The 19,619-nt window shown below is 53.1% G+C and overlaps 1 protein-coding gene across 2 annotated transcripts in view; it reads left to right on the top strand.

The window, feature by feature from the left end:
• Positions 1 to 19,619, top strand: part of SCAP (SREBF chaperone) — a 45,125-nt gene that overhangs the window by 24,094 nt on the left and 1,412 nt on the right. For both annotated transcript variants that reach the window (XM_057367859.1, XM_057367860.1), the window contains exons 5-22: positions 3,677 to 3,897; positions 4,726 to 4,831; positions 5,282 to 5,454; positions 6,202 to 6,328; positions 7,528 to 7,640; positions 8,282 to 8,376; positions 8,927 to 9,025; positions 10,099 to 10,314; positions 11,007 to 11,422; positions 12,407 to 12,598; positions 13,438 to 13,633; positions 14,402 to 14,517; positions 14,614 to 15,199; positions 15,425 to 15,510; positions 16,146 to 16,228; positions 16,993 to 17,159; positions 18,205 to 18,285; positions 18,869 to 19,075. In XM_057367859.1, coding sequence (XP_057223842.1) covers positions 3,677 to 3,897; positions 4,726 to 4,831; positions 5,282 to 5,454; positions 6,202 to 6,328; positions 7,528 to 7,640; positions 8,282 to 8,376; positions 8,927 to 9,025; positions 10,099 to 10,314; positions 11,007 to 11,422; positions 12,407 to 12,598; positions 13,438 to 13,633; positions 14,402 to 14,517; positions 14,614 to 15,199; positions 15,425 to 15,510; positions 16,146 to 16,228; positions 16,993 to 17,159; positions 18,205 to 18,285; positions 18,869 to 19,075 — 3,280 coding nt within the window. The remainder of the gene's footprint in view (positions 1 to 3,676; positions 3,898 to 4,725; positions 4,832 to 5,281; positions 5,455 to 6,201; positions 6,329 to 7,527; positions 7,641 to 8,281; positions 8,377 to 8,926; positions 9,026 to 10,098; positions 10,315 to 11,006; positions 11,423 to 12,406; positions 12,599 to 13,437; positions 13,634 to 14,401; positions 14,518 to 14,613; positions 15,200 to 15,424; positions 15,511 to 16,145; positions 16,229 to 16,992; positions 17,160 to 18,204; positions 18,286 to 18,868; positions 19,076 to 19,619) is intronic.

A 19,619-nucleotide genomic window follows, 5' to 3' on the forward strand; every position in this document is an offset into this window, starting at 1 on the left:
ATATATAAATCATATCTATGCACAAAAACATAAAATAAGTAAATAAAAATTCAAATAAAATAATTATCTTTTAGAAAAATTATTAATTATATTTATTATATCTATACGGAGGGTAACCTTTTATTGCAGCCATATTCATGGGACGTAAGGCACCATTTTAGCAAACCATTGGCACATGCCATGATTCCATTTGCTTGGGGATAATAAGCTGTATGAAAAATGCATTTAATRTCTTCTTTTTTGGCCCAGTCTTGCAGCATCACACTTGTAAAGTGTGATCCATTGTCACTTTGTGTATAGTCTGGGACAGGAAAGCTGGAAAACCAGTTCCTGCATCCTGAAATAGTAGCTTTGGCATCAACATTCCTGCTCWGGGCAATGACTGACAGTCCAGAGACCACTCCAACCTCTGTCAGTGTGTATTCATGACCACTGGATGTCTTCAGAGGCCCAACAGATGTTTGCCAGGGTAACCAGAGCTTTCTGTTACTCTTGATCTGAAAAGGTGTTGTCAGGTCTGGATGATTTTGTTGAAGTCTCAGCTGGCAGTAGGGACACTGTGAAAATACCYGTGCACATCTTCCTGGTCAATGCCTGCCCCTGCTTTGTGCTGCAAAAAGTGGAGCTTTTTGTCCAGTATGCCCTAATTTACAATGTAACCACTCACCCAGTCCATGCCAGTGCTGTGGAGCTTCCAACAGATCAGTTTCTATCCTTYTGATTTTTGTCAGCTGATCCACCTTGTTCCAGTAAGTCTGTAAAGCTTGGTCATTTTCATGAGCTGTGACCCATCCTATGTGGATTTGTGTCTGAGATTGAGCCTGTAACAACAACCACTTCCAATCGTCCTTCTTCCCTTTTCCATTCACTTGCTGATTCAGCACTTCCCACTGACACAAGCACTGTGTGGCACCAGGCCAGAGTGCTTGAGAATCAACAGAGATTGTCTTTGCTTTCTCCTCTACTGCCAGCAGCACAGCTTTTAACTCTGCCCCCTGTGTACTTCCCATTCCTTCTTCTACTGCTTCCACTCCTGTTTCAATGTTGAGAGCAACTACTCTGTACCTCCGTTTCCCATCCGTGCTTTTGGCTGAGGCATCAGGGAACCAGATACTTTAACTTCAGAGCCTGAAGTGAATGCAGCAGCATGCAATACAGGACTAGGTTTATATGTCTGCTGCCAAGCTAACCTGTCTGGAGCCACAGCTCTCTGTAATTTTGTAGGTTTTTAGGCACTTCAGTGCCATCCATTTGATCTGTGACCCCTGAGATATGTGCACATCATCTGTGCACTGTCAGTCTTTGTGCAATTGCCTCTGTATCACTGCTTTTCATAATACTGCCCAACAGATTGAAAGGTCTTGGGTTTTCACAGGTTGATGCTGTTGAATTTTTTCCACTTGTTCAAGAGCTCRGGCCAGAGATAATAATCCCTTCTCCCAGGCAGTATTTCTGTTTTTAGTATCTTTAAATGCTATGGAACTGAATTCTAATTGTCGCTTGGGTCCTTGTGGGCCTTTCTGGAACATACTACAGTAAGTCCCATGTTCAGCAAAATCTCATTCAGCTGTTACAGGATCATTGGGATGAGCTGGCCCAAGTCATGGATAGGTTTTTAACTCTTCTATCARTGTTTGCAAAGCCTGTTTATGGCTGTCAATCCATTCCTAGTTTTGTTTTTCCTCATTAATGTGTACAAAAGTCTTGCTGTTATAGAAAATTCAGGAACATGATTTCTCCAGTATCCCAAAGTATCTTTTGAAGTCCCCTTTTAGTAGTAGGGATAGAAGCAACATCTCATTTTGTAATGGTTTCATCTGGAATTACAGCTTGGCTTGCTAACCCGCATGTTCCCAGGAATTTTATCTCTTTWGAGGGGCCTTGGCTTTTAGCTGAGGGCATTTCTATCCCCTCTCCATTTAATTTATTCCACATATCTTATGCAGTTCTTACTTCACTTTCCTCCTCCCCTCCTACCAACACATCATCTGTGTATTGATAAATTTGCACTCTTTCCTGAGTTCTCATTTGTTGGAGTTCAGCTAAAGCACTGTGTGCTGTGGTGGGTGAGTGCTCATAATCCTTGAGGTAGGCAACTGAAGRTGTATTGTGTTCCTTCCCAAGTGAATGCAGATTTGGGTTTACCTTCTTCCTGAATTGGGACCATTAAAAACATGTGTTTTCTGTCCCAAACTGCCATCCCTTTGTGTGCAGCTGCCTGCAGTGTAGCAGTGAGGTTTGAGATATTTGGGATGGCTGCAGGGAGTGATCCTGTGTTGGCATTAAGCTTTTGACAATCAATTGTTAAAGCCAGCTCCCATCTGCTTTTGTCACCTGTCAAACAGGGGAATTGTGAGCAGAATGCATCCTAAGTGGAATGCCCCTTTGTTCTAAATCTTTAATTCCTTCTTTTGTCTCTTCTTTGGCTGCAGGAGGCATAGGGTACTGTCTAATGTTAGTTACAGCATAAGCAGGTAAAACTGGAGCCATTTTTAAGAGACTGATTTTCCTACCCTTCCCAGAAAGATTACTCTGCAGTTTTTTGTAGGTCCAAAGCACCAGACATSCCTGGTTGGTAATTGCTAAAATTTCTCTTTAAGGAAGTCATATCCTAAAATGTTTTCTTCACAATCTACAATCACAAATGTGTGTGAAGTCATTCARTTTTCCCCAGGTAACCATAAATTGACTTTGGCAGTGCAACAGAGAATACCTTTTCCATTAAAGCCACTTTCTTATTTTTAAAACCTAAATTTAGCTTTTTAGCATCCTTGCAAGTAATTAAAGAGGTCTGAGCTCCACTGTCAATTAAAAATTTTAAAGATTGTCCAGGGACATGTACAGAAGATTTCTGCCTTGTGAAAGTCTGGTGTGGTGTCTGTCAGTTGGAAATGCAGCTCATCTCCCAGACCTCACTTCAGCAGTGAAATGTTAATGGGCAGCTGGGGGATACCAGAGCAGTGTTAACCCTGTGGTGCCAGAATAACTCCCTACAAGACACAAGTCCTGTTTGAGTTACCTGTGCAGGTGTCAAACAGATCAGCTCCTGGCAGGAGGTGAGTTCTGTCACACTTATCTGTCCCAACAGCTGTGTCTGTCACTGACCCCTCCCACTTGGGCCTTTTGGAAACCCAAGCAKAGTCCTGCTTGAATTAGTGGTTGATAAGAATTATGTCAAACRCAGGTCCCAGTTCATACCAGTTACACCTGTATGGATTTCTAAACCTCTAAGAAAATTCTCCTTTCCACACAACGCAAAGGAATTGAGAAAACACCMCACTGAGTGCATTTTAGAGCACACTGTGCACCTCAAAGGATCTGCCTCAGGAAGACTGATCAGGATTCCTGTAAAACATCCCATTGCTTGTGTGGAGAGGGATTTGACATATGGAAGAATTCCAGAGAGACAGTTTCTCTGTTGAGTGGAAGTGTCTTAAATGTGGAAATGAAAGTGTGGCACCAGAGATGGGTGAGGAGCAAGAGCTGTGTGATCAGGCAGCACCCAGGGAATGATGATGGAGTTGTGGAGCCTGTTCACAGTTCCAGGGAGACCCAGTTTGTGTTCTGCAGCTGTGGGCAAGAGCAGCAACACCTGATGCAGATCCCTGTGATGCATCTCTCCAAAAGCTTTGCCTTTGCCTCCATTTGGTCCCACAGCCGTGTGTTTGCCTTTCAGCTCCGGGGTCAGGAGCCTGGAGGAGGTTTGTCTCCAGGTGACAGACCTGCTGCCCAGCCTCAGGAAGCTGCGGAATCTGCTCCCGGAGCACGGCTGCCTGCTGCTGTCCCCAGGGAACTTCTGGCAGAACGACCGCGAGCGCTTCAATGCCGACCCAGATATCATCAAAACCATCCACCAGCATGAACCAAAGACCTTGCAGACGTCAGCCACTCTCAAAGGTGAGGGGCTGGAGAGCCAGGGAATCTGCGAGTTGCMTACAGCTTCATTGTTATTCCATCCTCACTAATTCTGACACCTGCATTGCTGATAGTGCCAATTCGGGCAGTGTCTTGTCACTCACAGCAGCCGAAGCCAAAGAGCAGTCTTTGTTGTCTCTAATTTTATATGTGTATTGGAGCTGTGATCTGTATTTGTCGGAAGTGAACAATTCACTCAGCCAGGCTCCTTTCTGCAGGTAAAAATAGAAGGGTTTTGTTCCTCTCACTCTACACATGCTCCAGCCTGCCTTTCCCTCTGCCACACTCAAAGGCTGCCTCATTGTCACAGATAAATCGATGTTCATCCTGCTCCTTTGTGTGTTCTAGTTCCTTGCACACAGMCCGAGTTGACAATGGATATTATAAAAGTATTTTTATCTCTTAATTGTAAAAAAAAACCCTCTGACCATTTGTGGGATCATTAGTGATTCCATAATACCAGAGGAAATGCTGGTTTAAATGCAGGTTGAATCCTTTGGTTTTAAAGGAACTTCAGAGCTCTGGAAGTGTATAATGTATTATATTACATGTCTGAAAAGGGGTTTGTAACCCTAAAGGAAGTTTGCTTTAAAGGTTATTTTTGAGCATGCAGAGTGTGAGCTCRCTGTGGTTGGAGCACATGGAGCCTGCATCAGGTACTGACCCCATCGATGGGGTCTCACCAGAGCACTGGGATATCCTATGGGATACGGGCAGCCATTCCCATTGATGCTATTGACAAGGAACACCTCTGGCCCTCCTCTCCTGTGTGTGTGCTGTTTCCCTGATGTCCATGCCATGTCTCTGCAGACCTGCTGTTCGGGCTGCCYGGGAGGTACAGCGGGGTGAACCTGTACAACCGACGGCGGGTGGTATCCTACACCGTCACCCTGGGGCTGCAGCGCTACGACTCCAGGTGAGGTGCCCTCTGGGCACAGCTGCCGCTTGCTTCACTCCCATGTTGGCATGGTTTTCTTTAACCTTCATTTCCATTGGCAGCACAGGAGTCAAAACTTGATCTGCCAGAGCACTGAGCCCCAAAGGCCATTGTGTGGCCCGTTCTGTCAGCCATTTTTTACACAGAATTCTGTAATTCGGTGGAAATTCTGGGGGTGTTYGAGACCACAGCGTGTTCTATTCCCCACAGCTCAGATTGTGGTTAATGAGCCTTTGCTGTAAATAACGTTTTGGTGAACCTTTGTAGAAATCAAGGTCTGTGTGGTTTAGGCCAGCGAGGAGCAGGTTTGGGAGTGAAGCCACACTTTGCTACTCCATTTGAATCCATGGAGCTTCCTCCTCCTGCGCTCCCGTAGGAATTGTGAGCACATTTTTGGGAAAAGGTGAGTGATGTGCTGCCCTTCCCCAGGTTCCTGAGCAGCCTCCGCTCCCGCCTGAAGCTGCTGCACCCCAGCCCCAACTGCAGCCTGCGGGAGGACAACGTGGTCCATGTGCACTTCAAGGAGGAGATCGGCATTGCTGAGCTCATCCCGCTCGTCACCACCTACATCATCCTCTTCGCCTACATCTACTTCTCCACACGTAGGTTTGGGGGCACCTGCACTCCTGGCTCCTGGCTATGGGGCCAGGGCTGCAGTGCCCTGGTAAGAGATTCCTCTGTAACACCACTGCATTTCCCACCTGTTTCAACAGGAGAGGTGATACTGGAATTTTACCCTGAGCTGTCACGGAGAGCCATTCCAATTAGTAACTGTTTATCTGACTCCTGCTGATTTGCCCCTTGTATCCAGTGTGGTGTTATTCCTTGTGATACACTTCCCCARCTGGAGGTGTTTTGCCATCCTGGRAGTGTCCAAGGCCTGGGATAGTGGAAGGTGTCCCATGGCAGGGGGTGGAACAGGATGATCTTAAGRTTTTTTCCAACCCAAACTATTCCATGRTTCTGTGATATTTTCCAAGGTGTTTTCTGTCTTTAGACAGCCTTAGATGCCACAGGAATACCTTTTTTACAGTTYGCTTTATCCATTATCAGACAGATCAGACACATGTTCTGAGCTGGTGGGTTTTGGCCGCCCTGGCCCCATTTCGTTCCTGTCTCCTCACAGCTCAGTGCTATGCTGGGACTGGTATGAGCTATAAACCAGCATTGTCYCGTGTCTCGCCCTTGTACTGGGAGGCTCTGGGAGCTGCATTTCAGACACGAGCACTGCAGTACATTCCTTTCTGGGCTGGGGGGTGTGCAGTGACCTTCAGGACCAGCATCCCTTCCCCATTTGCATTAATTATGTCTGCTTTCCCTGGTGACACGGGCTGGGTGCTGTTTTCCAGGGAAGATCGACATGGTGAAGTCCAAGTGGGGCCTGGCGCTGGCGGCGGTGGTGACGGTGCTCAGCTCCCTGCTCATGTCCGTGGGGCTCTGCACCCTGTTCGGCCTCACGCCCACGCTCAACGGCGGGTATGTGCCAGCCCTGCCAGGGGATGTACCAGAGTGCCTTGGGAGCAGCTCTTCAGTGCCCCCGTGCTGGGGAATAAGCTTCTGTAATACATGTTACACACTGCTGGGCAGGATCACCATCAGGTGCTCTCAGGGATGCAGGGGATGTGCTCCTCTGCTGGCCAGTCCTCCTGAAGATTCCTTATTGCTGAGCAGGTGGCTCTGTGTACCTAAAGCAGTGGGAATTGTTGGGAGCTGAGCGGGCTCTCCCAYACCCACTTCCTGCATTCTCTGTTCGGAGATTCCCATCCCTAAGAAGCTTTTCTCCCAGCTCTGTCCTGTCCTGGTACTGCTYGGAGGACTCACACAGGTTATGAGCAGAAAGTGTATTAATTAAAAAGGCAGACCTGAGTTGTTCTTGCTGAATTTTGGATTCTTGCACATGAAAGAGAAACTGCCCATGAGCGGCTTATCTGTATCAGAGGTTTTTTTTTCACTCACTATGGACATTCACTGACATTCCCCCCTTTCAGTGTCTGAGGGAGCCTGCAGGAAAGCTGGAGAGGGATTCTTCATCAGGAACTACAGGGATAGGACAAGGAGCAATGGTTCAAACTGAAACAGGGGAAATTTAGGTGAGATAGACAGAAGAAATCCTTTCCTGTGAGGGTGGTGAGGGACTGGAATGGATTTCCCAGAGAAGTTGTGGCTGCCCCATCCCTGGAAGTGTCCAAGGCCAGGTTGGATGAGGCTTGGAGCAGCCAGGGATAGTTGTCTGTGAAGGTGTCCCTGCCCATGGCAGGGGGTGGAATGGGATGCTCCTCAAAGGAGGTGGACAGCTCCCTGCCCCATCCCTGATGACTGATTACCCACCCCCCAGGCCCTCACAGGGTATTCCATCTCTATTTACACCTCATTGTACCCAATGCCGGAGAGCAAAAGGCTCTATGCCCACCCTGGGAAGGACCAAGACTAATTTAGTGGTGGTCCATAATGGGCATTTTCCAGGAATTCCTGCAGCTTTGCAAAGGTGGTGATTTCTGCCCAAGACAGAGGAAACACAGAAGTTTTCCCTGTCACAGTGTGACACTGTGGGAAGGGATTGAGGCACAGGATGGTGTCTCCTCACCTCAACTCTGAGGGATGTGTTTGCGCCAAACTTGCCTCTTTCCCTTCTTCATCACGGATCTCCTCCTCAGTTTTGCCTCTGTTTCCTCCAGAGAGATATTCCCATACCTGGTGGTGGTGATTGGCCTGGAGAATGTGCTGGTCCTCACCAAGTCTGTTGTGTCCACGCCCGTCGACCTGGAAGTGAAGCTTCGCATTGCCCAAGGTAGGATCCTGCTCTGGGAGACTGCAGAGAAGGAAAATGGGGAAAGCCGGGGACTGGGAGAGGGGGGATCGTCTAATTCAGGTCTGTGACGGAAACAAGGTGAGTTGTACTCAAAAGCCTTCTGTTTTGAATTCCAAGAATATAATGCTGTCATTGTGGGCACTGCTTTTTGGGATATTAGTAGGGGAGAGCTGGATCTCCTGGTGTGGATACTRAACACTGTGTCAGGTCACAGATATCAGAATTGCTGAACACAGGTCCTACAAAATTTCCCTGAATGTGAGACAAAATTATCTTTTCCATTCTGTAAATGCACTGTGCCTGTGGAAGGATTTGAGTGCTCACACCATGGATAAATGGAACTTGCAAACTTCAAAGCTGTTTCTAAACATCAAGGAGAAGAGATTCTAGACAGAGTGATGCTGATTTTAGTTTTAAAAATAYGAGTGGTTTGGGTCCTAGATGGGAAACAGGACTCAGAATTTCAATGGGCTTTTGCACTTGGGAGTTTTAGCCTGGAAGGGCCTTTTTGGCCTGTTGTAGATTGCCGGCTTTAAAGCAGGGAAATGCAGCTCCTTTTGCTGTGCYCATGTCTGGCACAGTGTAGAGGCTCCCCTGACCTTGTCCTTGCCCTTCCCCAGGCCTGAGCAATGAGAGCTGGTCCATCATGAAAAACATGGCAACGGAGCTCGGGATCATCCTCATTGGATACTTCACCCTGGTCCCGGCCATCCAGGTGCGTGGGGCTGCTCTGGGCTGGCAGGACAGAGCCCAAAGGCACTCCAGGGAGGCAGTGGGATCACAGAGTCAGGGAATTGTCTGGGTTGGAGAAGCCTTGGAGTCCAAGTTCARCTGTTCCCCAGCACTGCCAAGGCCAYCACTAACTCATGTTCCCTAGTGCCACATCCACACAGCCCTTAAATCCCTCCAGGCACAGGGATTCCATCACTGCCCTGGGCAGTTCCAGTGCCTAATAATCCCTTTTAGGGAAGAATTTTTCCCTAATTTCTAATCTAAATCTTCTCTGGCACAACCTGAGGCCTTTTCCTCTCATCCTGTCTCTTGTTCCCTGGTAGCAGAGTCCCAGGTCCTTGACGGATTGTGGCCAAAAAAACCAAAAAAGAATGTGAATTAGAATAAATACTCTCAGATTCTCACACGGACTCAACCAGCCCTAAACTCTCAGCCACTACAAGAGATGGGTAATGGGGTTTGTCAGTAAAACACTGCTGAGTGTCCCTTGTTCTGAGGTGAAATGGGAGCTAATCCTTGTGTCCCATCCACAGGAGTTCTGCCTCTTTGCCGTGGTCGGGCTGGTGTCTGACTTCTTCCTGCAGATGTTCTTCTTCACCACGGTGCTGTCCATCGACATCCGCCGCATGGAGGTGGGCATGGGAGCACGGGCCTCAGGGGGAGGAAAGGGAACACAGCCTGAGCATTTCACTCCCTAAAGAGAAAAGAACAGAATCATTAATTCATTGAGGTTGGAAAAGGCCTTGAGATCATGGAGTCCAGCCATTCCTCAGCATCACCATCATGTTCACCACTGCCCCATGTTYCCAAGTGCCACATCTACATGGCTGTTAAATCCCCCCAGGAATGGGGACTCCACCCCTGTGCTGGGCAGCTCTGCCAGGGCTGGACAGCCCATTCCAGGAAGAAATTTTTCCCAACAGACAACCTAATCCCTCCCTGGTCAGCTTGTGGTGTTTCTTGTCCTGAGCTGTTAAAAGTTGCAGGGCCCTCCTTGCTTGGTTACACACACAGGGATTGGGAACAGGACACCTGAGGGAGAAGACACACTCAGGAAGGACATGAAGCTGTGGGAGAAAATCCAGAGGAGACATCAAGATGATTAGAGGGGTGGAGTGGCTTTGCTGTGAGGGAAGGCACAGAGAACTGGTATTGTTCATTCTGGAGGAGAAAAGTTCAGAGACCTAATTGGGGCATTCCAGGACCTGAAGGGAGCCCACAAGAAATAAGGAGCAAGATTTTGTACCAGGGCCTGGAGTGACAGGATAAGGGAGGGGGAATGGCTTCAAACTGACAGAAGGTTTACATTGGATATTGGGAAGAACTTCACTGTGAGGGTGGGGAGGCCTTGGCACAGGGTGCCCAGAGAAGCTGTGGCTGCTCYTGGATCCCTGGCAGTGTCCAAGGCCAGCTTGGATGGAGCTTGGAGCACCGTGGCACAGTGGGAGGTGTCCCTGCCTATGGCAGAGGGTKGCACTGGATGGGCTTTAAGGTCTTTTCCACACCAACCATTCCATGATTCTGTGAGTCTGAGTGTGCTGATTTGGGGTAAATGGGCTGGAAGGAGATGTGGTCAGCACCATGACTCTGAGGGAAGAATCCCTCACATGTCATCAGAGATCCCTCACATCTCTCCATGGATCCCTCACCTGTCACCCCCTCGTCCCCCAGCCCCTCCTCCCTCACCATTCCCTGTCTGTTCCAGCTGGCTGACCTGAACAAGCGGCTGCCCCCCGAGTCGTGCCTGGCGCCAGCCAAGGCCCCATGCCGCGCCCGCCCTGCCGCGCTGCGCCCGGCGGCACCGCACACGCCGCACACCATCACCCTGCAGCCGTCCTCGCTGCGCAACCTGCGCCTGCCCAAGCGCCTGCGCGTCATCTACTTCTTCGCCCGCACGCGCCTGGCCCAGCGCCTCATCATGGTACGTGTGGGGGGACTGGCACCTGCCTGCCTGCTGGGCACCCGCCTCTCCTGTGTCCTGCATCCCCTGCCGGTCTGGTGCTTCCCCGTGATATCGAGGAGCAGATCTCCAGGGCTAGCTGAGTCTTGAGGTGATTTTACAAGCAGAAATCACSGTTTGTTCCAGCACATGTGGACTAGACACATTTTGGAGATATTTTGCTTAAGGTTTCAGCTGTAACAACTGCTGCAGCCACTCCTCTTCCTGCTCCTGCTTGTGCCCCCTGTCTCTGTTTTGGATGTGTCTAATGGAATTAGAGGGATCTCCATGTTCCCAGCCCAGTCAGCAGTTCTGGGAGTTGAAGTTAAATCCCCACACAGTCCTACAGCAGTGGCTGCACAACTGTGGATCCAAAAGYCCAAATTGAGCCATTCCCACCCTGTTTGAAGTGCCAGGCATGCTGGTCCCAGCTGCCAGCAGAGTCTCCTTCTTYTGTGCATTTGGGGAGAGAAGTGGGCTTCTGACCATCACAGGGATCATGGAAACGTGGTGTCCAGGTTCTGCATTTGCTCCCAGTCCTCCCCAAGGAGCAGTGCTGGGACTGAGGCTGCAGGAAAAGTGGGGTACCTGTGGTTGGGGTGCCGTAGGTCAGCGCAGGCAGGGGACAGGGTGGTGGCACTGAAGGGACCTATGTCTCTGCTCATCCTGCACAGGCCGGGACAGTGATCTGGATTGGAATCCTGGTTTACACGGATCCTGCTGGGCTCCGCACCTACCTCACGTCCCAGGTCACCGAGCAGAGTCCCCTGGGGGAAGCAGGTCTGCCTCCCATGCCCGTTCCTGGAGGGGTCCTGCCTGCCGGGGACCCCAAGATCGACCTCTCAGTCTTCCCGTCGGAGCCGCTCCAACTGTCGGAGAACCAGACCCAGCAGCGGGAGCAGAAGTCAGGGCTGGAGCCGAACCAGCACACCTGGGCCCAGGGACCAGAGGGCAAAGGGAATGGGCAGGTGGAGCTGGGAGCAGAAGCAGAGGTTACCTGGGGAGCAGAGGATGAGGAGATCTGGAGGAAGCTTTCCTTCAGGCACTGGCCAGCCCTCTTCAGCTACTACAACATCACCCTGGCCAAGAGGCAAGTGGGCTGGCATGRAGTGCCACAGGCACTGGGATTGGGGCAGCTGACGCAAGAGTTTGTCCTCCTGACTCACAGAACCTGGTTCCRTGGGACTCAGTCCAGGTGTGTTTGGGAAGAGCTGCTGAGCAGGTCCACTTGGGTGGGCAGAGCTCCCAAACCCTCCAGGGCTGTTCCTCTGGGAATCAGGGTTGTTCCTCTCTATGCTCTTGAATGTTTTACATGCTTGTCTTGTGTCTTCCTTGACCCTGGAAGTGAAGCTTTAAAATTTGCTAAACAAGGAAAGCAGGCTCCAGGGGGACCTTCTGGCTCTCCACAACTCCCTGATGGGAGGGGGCAGCCAGGGGTGTGTCAGGCTCTGCTCCCAGGGAACAGGGACAGGAGGAGAAGGAACAGCCTCAAGCAGTGCCAGTGGAGGGTCAGGTTGGATATTTGGAATATTCCTCATGGAAAGGGCTCTCCAGCCCTGGCACAGCTGCCCAGGGCAGTGCTGGAGTCCCCATCCCTAGAGGGATTTAAAAGCCATGTGGATGTGGCACCTGGGGACATGGGTTAGTGATGGCCTTGGCAGTGCTGGGAAGAAGTTGGACTTTATGGTCTCAGAGGGCTTTTCCAACCTAAGTAAATCCATGATTCTCTGATACAATCATSTGTAAGTGATGGCTACAGTATATGTGAAGAAGAGACATCTGAGCTGAAGAAGCTTCTTTGGTGAGACCTCCCAGCCTGCAGCACACAGGAAACTAGATCCTTGCTTAAATTCATGGGWTCCATTTGATCTCATCAGCACTTCATTCCACTGATGGCTCTTTAAAGGGTTAAAGCTTGGGAAATACCTTTAGAAGAAAGTATTTCCAAGGAGATCTTTACTTCAGAACACCTGAAGTGACCCACTGAGAGCACCCAGAAACCTTCCGTGGCCAGTCAGTCACCTGTCCRTGTGTCCCTGTGTCATTCCTAAGCTGTTCCCCTGCCCACCCTCAGGTACATCAGCATCCTGCCAGCCATCCCCGTCACGCTGTACCTGAACCCGCAGGAGGCCTTGGAGATGCGGCATCCCCAGGAGGCCTCGCGCTACCACCCTTTCCTGGCGGGCAGTGCTGGGAAGCTGGACACAGGAGCCCAGCCGGACCACACAGCACAGCCCCACGGCCACCAGGATGTCACCCTTTACAAGTAAGATGTCCTGTGACAACCTCCTGACCCGGCCTCAACCCYGGTGGGGCTCCAGGGCTGCATTGGGCTAGTCCTGCTGGGAGACCAGAAATACTCATGAAGCTTTAGTGCCAAAGCTCRGGATGCTCCAGTGCAAATTAAATTGATCTCTCCTGGCAGTTTGCCATCAGAGGGCAGGAATGGGCTATGCATGGAGGCTCTTAGTGCTTCTGATGCAGTAGGGGGCTGGTCACTGGGTTAACAAGGACAGGAGGTTGATTTGAGGTGTAAATGCTGTGATTTCGTAGAACCCCAGAATGGTGTGGGTTGGGAGGGACYTTAAAATTCATCCAGTTCCAACCCCTGCCATKGGCAGGGACACTTTCCACATCCCAGGTTGCTCCAAGAGCCCTGTCCAACCTGGCCTTGGACACTTCAGGGCTGGGGCAGCCATCACCTAGATATCATTTGATGATTTATTGGGTGTTAGATCAAACTCAGGTGCAAGGAGTTTTTCTCCCACTGGAGAGCAYAGTTCACAACTCCCTGCCTGAATCTGCAAGTGCTGCACACACAGTGTTTTCCTAGTCCCCATCTGTGTTATCCCATCCCTGTTTCTTAAAATCTTAGCTGCTCATTAGTTCCCTTACTGAAAAGCCTCAAAATCTTGTTGAAAATGTCATTTTTCCATTAAAACCCCCTTTAATTTCCAACAGATCTCTGTAATTTGTTGAAAGCCTTTCTCAGCTGAGAAATTCACACCAGCACATGAGTAATCCTGGCACAGGATTTTCCAAATCTATCTTCAGACTAGAAACTGGAATTTATTTTCTTACCTCCTTTGTGTGTGTCTCCTGCAGGGTGGCTGCTCTGGGCCTGGCCTCRGGTATCCTGCTGGTGCTGCTGCTGTTCTGCCTGTACCGGGTGCTGTGCCCCAAGAACTACGGGCAGAACGGGCCGGGCCGGCGCCGCAGGGGGGACCTGCCCTGTGATGATTACGGCTACTCCCCCCCCGAGACCGAGATCGTGCCCCTGGTCCTCAGGGGACACCTCATGGTAAGTCCAACTTAGAAATAAACAGGTCAAGAAAAAGATATTGTAGCGTGAAATTCCTGCAGCATGTTCCCATCTCCTCCTGGGACTTGCTTTCTGCAATTCCCACCATCACCACCTCTGGCTTCCATTCCCTGGGATACCTCCACATTCCTGAGGTCCAAAGAACAGTTGGATGTGGCACTCGGTGCTCTGGGCTGGGTGATGGTGGGGGTCAGTCACAGGTTGGATTCGATGGTCTGGGAGGACTTTTCCAACCTAGATAATTCTCAAATTCTTCGCGTTTGGAGMTGAAACAAAGCTCTTGGGCATCATGAGTTTAAAATGCTGTGTTGTGTCTCCCAGAGAAGATGGACCTCTGTTCCTGATCCTACCATTAGACTGGGAAGAATTTGTTAGGGGAAGGCACAGCAGATGGAGTCTGTTGGATTTACAGCAGTCCAGTGCATGTTGGGGTCTCTGGGCAAAGATCCTGGAATCCCAGAATCACAGAGTGGTTTGGGTTGAAAAGGACCTTGAAGCTCATCCAGTGCCACCCTTGCTATGGGCRGGGACACATTCCAGTATCCCAAGGGTACTCCAAGCCCYATCCAGCCTAGCCTTGGACTGTCAAGGCTGTCCATGTCCTCAGCGTCCCTCAGTTCCTAAACCAGCCGGTTGTGACATAAAATCCATCATCTCCGCAGTTCCTCAGCCACACCAGGCTGTGGTCGGGATCCAGAGGCTTCTGTGGTGCCACACTGAGCTGTGCTTGTCCTTCCTTTCTCCCAGGACATCGAGTGCCTGGCCAGTGACGGGATGCTACTGGTGAGCTGCTGCCTGGTGGGGCAGATCCGCGTGTGGGACGCGCAGACGGGTGACTGCCTCACCGTCATCCCCAAACCCAGGTACGGCCCTGCCTGTGGCCCTGTGGCCCCACATCCCTGTGCTCCCAGGGAGCAGCTCTCCAGCAGAGCAGGGCTGAGCTTCATCTCTCCTTGCAGGCTTCGCAGGGACAGCAGCGGCATCTTCGATTACCAGGAGGGCTGGGATCCCAGCCCGGATGGGAAGAACGGGCTGGAGGACTCCTTTGAGAGCAGTCACCAGCTCAAACGGCTGCTGGGCCCCCCACAGCCCCCCCTGTTCTGTGACCAGCCCGACCTCACCTCCCTCATCGACACCAACTTCTCGGAGCATGCCAAGGTGGCCGAGTCGGAGCCGCGGCTCCGGGCCGTGGGCACTCGCCACAAGGACTCGGGATACGACTTCAGCAGCCTGGTTGGGAAGGTGTACGAGGAGCACGGCAGCTCCAGCTGCAGGAACATGAACTTCCAGGGGCTGTCAGCCCCACACGGCCCCTCTGGGTTCTGCGGGAGCAGCGGCCGCTCCCCGGGCTGCGGTTCCGACGAGGGCGGATGCAGCGGCCGCCGGCGCAGCCTGGGGGACCGGAGCTTGGGGGACGAGGCCTGTGCAGGATGTGACAAATCCTCTTCCCTGCCATCGTGGGGAGGGGACCTGGAGAGCTCCGTCTGGAGCCTGGAACTGCAGGGGAACCTGATTGTGGCTGGCAGGAGTAACGGAAAGTTGGAGGTGAGGAACAGGGACATGGAAACGGGAAGGTGAAGGTGAGAAACAGGGACACAGGGGAAGCAGGAGGTGAGGAACAGGGACACAGTAACAGCGCAGGAGGTCACACAGCCTGGGGGCACAACACAGGGAGCTGTGACTTGCCCACTCAGCTGTTCAGGATCCCAAACCCCTCCATGTCCAGTGCTCCTGTGGCTTGTGTCACCACAGTGATCCCTTCTCCCCCAGGTGTGGGATGCCATCGAGGGAACCCTCCGCAGCAGCAATGATGAAGGACAATCTGGCATCACGGCTCTCGTCTTCCTCAACAACAGGTAACTCCTGTGCAAGTGCTGGGTGATGCCCAACCCCAACCTCCATGGCCGCTCCTCAGCAGAGCCTCAGCTGGGAAGTCTCTTCCTTAGAAACAGTGTCATGGAGTATCCTGAGCTGGAAGGGACCCCCAAGGATCACAGAGTCCAGCCCCTGGCTCTGCCTAAGCCACACAAGACAATCTCACCCCGTGCCTGAGACCGCGGTCCAAACGCTCCCTGAGCTCAGACAGCCTCGGGGCTGCGCCCATTTCCTGGGGAGCCTGGGCAGTGCCYGACCACCCTCTRGGGGAAGAGCCTTTTTCTGATATCCAATCTAATATCCAGCCTAATCCTTCCATGTACGCACCTCTCACCAGCTTTCCTGGCTCCAGCACCCACTCCTTCAGGCCTCAGTGTTCCCAGTAGCTCGATATCCATAGAGTTTCAGGGCTGGGAGACCTTTGGATCGCTGGTTTCCATGGCTGCTGTTGCAGAGACACCACCATTGTCCAGTCCAGTTGGAGCTGTGTCTGATCTCCCAGCCCAGCTCCATGCAGCCTCCTCCTGGGAGCGGGTGGTCTGTGCTCAGCCCATGGGGTGTCCAGTTTTGGGGCTCAGGGAGGGGCCTCTGCTCACCCCACACGTCTCTCCCTCAGGATCGTGGCTGCCCGGTTGAACGGCTCCTTGGATTTCTTCTCTCTGGAGACACACACATCCTTGAACCACCTGCAGTTTCGAGGTGAGCGGGTGTTGGGATGTTGGCGCACTGCCCTGAGCTCCTGCCTTTCCCTCCTCCCTCTTCCTCCGTGTAGCTGAGTCTCCCTCACATCCACTTCAGTTTTGGTGGTAGCTCTCTGCTKCAAAGCATCGGGAGCTGTGCTGAGCTGAGGGGTGCTATGGGAGCTCCCTGTGCTGGAACACCATCTCYGTGTTGGTCTTACCCAGGGCACAGGGCTGGAGGCTCCCATGTGCTTCCAGGGCAGTACTACTCTTCCCTCCTTCCACTTCTCTCTCCTTTCTCTGTCTCCCTCATTCCCACCTCAGGAGCAGCCCCAGGCCTCGGTGCAACCACAGCATAGCCCAGACTGGCCCATTGTGGGGACTGGTTAGAGCACAGGGTTCCTTTGCTTCTGGAGCAGGATAGAGGGGATGACTGAGATGGGATACTGGAGAGAAATTCTGTGGGACAGTGGTGAGGGAGTGGAATAAATTTCCCAGAGAAGCTGTGGCTGTCCCTGGATCCCTGGAAGTTGGACGGGGCTTGGAGCAACCTGGGAGAGTGGAAGGTGTCCCTGCCCATGGCTGGCAGTGAGTGGGGCTGGACAGGTTTTAAGGTCTCTTCTGTCCCAAATCAGTCTGGAATTCTTTTATCCTGTTGAGACCCTCACTCCTGTTCTTGAGCACAGAGGGTTTGCTGCAGCACCAGCCCCAAATTCCCTAAAGCCCAGCATGCAGACGTCCCTGAGGTGACCTTACCTGTCTCAGGTGTGTGTGTCCCTGCAGGTGCCCCGGGCAGGAGCAGCCTCCCACCATCACCGGAGCTGGGCCGCGGGGCCGCGGTGCGCTGCCAGCTCACCCACAGCGTGGCCTGCGCTCACCACAAACCCATCACGGCGCTCAAGGCCGCGGCTGGGCGCCTCGTCACCGGCAGCCAGGACCACACCCTCAGGGTGAGGGGACAGGGACGGCTGGGCTGGGGGAGCACACAGGGAGGGGGGGCATTCGGAAGCTCCGAGGGTTCTGTTCACCTGCCTGAATGTGGCATCAGAGGAGTTGGAAGGACAGAGCCCAGTGAGTGGTGTCGCCCTGATGGGACCCTCGTGCTTCAGGGATGGATGACCTCAGAGAATTACGGAATCCTTGAGGCTGAAAAAGCCCTTCAAGATCACTGAGTCCAGCGAGTCCTCAGCAGTGCCCAGGGGACCCCTGCCCTATGTTCCCAAGTGGCACATCCATGTGGCTTTTAAATCCCTCCAGGAATGGGGCCTCCACCGCTGCCCTGGRGAGCTCCTTCCAATGCCTGACCACCCTTTCCRTGAAGGAATTTTCCCAGTATCCAACCTAAACCTCCCTCTTGTCCTCTCCCTTGTTCCCTGGGAGCAGAACCTGACACCCGCCCCAGCTCCCTCAGCTGCTCCTGGTGCTCCAGCCCCTTCCCCAGCTCAGTTCCCTGCCCTGGACACGCTCCAGCCCCTCCAGGTCTCTCCTCTCATGAGGGGCCAAGCCGTCCCCAGGATTCAAGGTCACTCGGCACTGCCAAGACAGGGGGCAATCCCTGTCCTGGTTTTGTGGCCACACTGGTTTTGATACAATCCGGGGGCCATCAGCCTCTTGTCCACSTGGGCACACCTGGGCTCRTGTCCATCTGCTGTCACCAGCACCCCCAGGGTCTCTCCCAACTTTCCAGCCCCTGTCCCCAGTATGGAGCATTCTGTGAAGTTGCTGTGACACACCCTGAGTGGTAGATCCAGGTTCTGGGGTGTCCCTTGTCCCCTTCAGCCATGCAGTCACTGCCCTGTCACCACGCTGTCACCTCCCACCAGCCGTGGCCTACCCTGTCCCAGGCTGCAGCATCCCGTGGCCTCCGGAAGCGTGGGCGGGTTCTGGCTGTGCCACGATGGGATCAGGTGGCATCTGATGTGTCGTGGGGAGTTCAGGTGGTGCCCCCTGAGCCCGGCTGGCCCCAGAGCCTCACTCCGGCCTCTCCTGCSCCAGGTGTTCCGGCTGGAGGACTCGTGCTGCCTGTTCACCCTGCAGGGCCACTCGGGAGCCATCACAGCCGTGTACATCGACCAGGTACGGGCCTAGGGCCTCACCTGCCTTCACACCTCGCCTCACATCTGAGCTGATACCTAAACCCGTCCCTGAGATCATACCTCAGCTCATAGCCGGCTTCATCCCTGATCCCACCCCTGAGTTAATCCCTGAACCCATCCCTGAGTCAGTGGTTCAGCCAGAGGTACTGACCTGGGTCCCTCACAGGCCAAGCCAGAGTTTTCCCCCAGTTTGCTGTGAGCTGAGCAATCCCTTTCCCTGGAGATCTGTTGCTTCCCTGTCCTTTTGGAGCAGGGAATCCCTGTYCCTGCACTGCCAGGCAGGGCTGAAATGGGGCCTGAGGCAGAGAGGGAGCCCCCCATGTGCTTTCCAACCCCGTGTAAGTGAGCTTGGGTGCCTCTGCACGTGGGACAGCTGGGGGTCTGTCCTCCCCGCCTGCTCGAGCACACGGAACAAACAGGGAGCCCCTTGGCTGGCAGTCCGGGGTTCCAGCCCACACTCCTGTGACCTCCCACAAGCGGGAGTGCTGGGAGCATTGGCAGTGTCACTGGCACCATGTCCCCCGTGGTGCTGACATGGCCCTCGTGTCCCTGGTGTCCCACAGACCATGGTGTTGGCGAGTGGTGGCCAGGACGGGGCCATCTGCCTGTGGGACGTGCTGACGGGCAGCCGTGTGAGCCACATGTTCGCCCACCGYGGGGACGTCACCTCCCTGACCTGCACCACGTCCTGCGTCATCAGCAGCGGCCTGGACGATGTCATCAGCATCTGGGACCGCGGCTCGGGGATCAAACTCTACTCCATCCAGCAGGTGGGGCCCAGGGGGCAGCTGAGGGGGTTAACAGGGAACCGGGAATTGCTTGTCTGGGAAAAGCCTTCGGAGAGATTCCAAGCCCCCCTGCACTGCCAAGGCCACCACTGTGGCCCCAAGTGCCACAWKCACATGGCCTCTAAATCCCTCCAGTGATGGGGATGACTCCTCTACCCTGGGCAGCCCCTTCAAATTCTAATCACCGTCTCCATGAAGAAAATCCTCCTGATCTCTACCCTGAGCCTCCCTTGGCCCAGCCTGAGGCTATTCCCTCTCCTCCTGTCCCTGTTCCCTGGGAGCAGAGCCCGAACTCCTCGGCTGCCCCCTCCTGTCAGGGAGTTGTGCAGATCCACAAGGTCCCCCCGGAGACTCCTCTGGGCTGAGACCCCCCCAGCTCCACCTCACACCTTCAGGGSTCCTCCTGGGTTCTCCTGGCCCCTAGCGGACACCGCAGACACCTCTGCTGTGCTGGGAGGCTGAGGAGCCTCTATTCCAGCTCCACATGCTTGGAGAAGCTTCCCTGTTACATGCAAAGGCTCCAAAC

This window comes from Malurus melanocephalus, unplaced genomic scaffold (assembly GCF_030028575.1).
Source record: "Malurus melanocephalus ecotype Western Australia unplaced genomic scaffold, MMel_1.1 scaffold_86, whole genome shotgun sequence".
NCBI classification, from domain to species: domain Eukaryota; kingdom Metazoa; phylum Chordata; class Aves; order Passeriformes; family Maluridae; genus Malurus; species Malurus melanocephalus.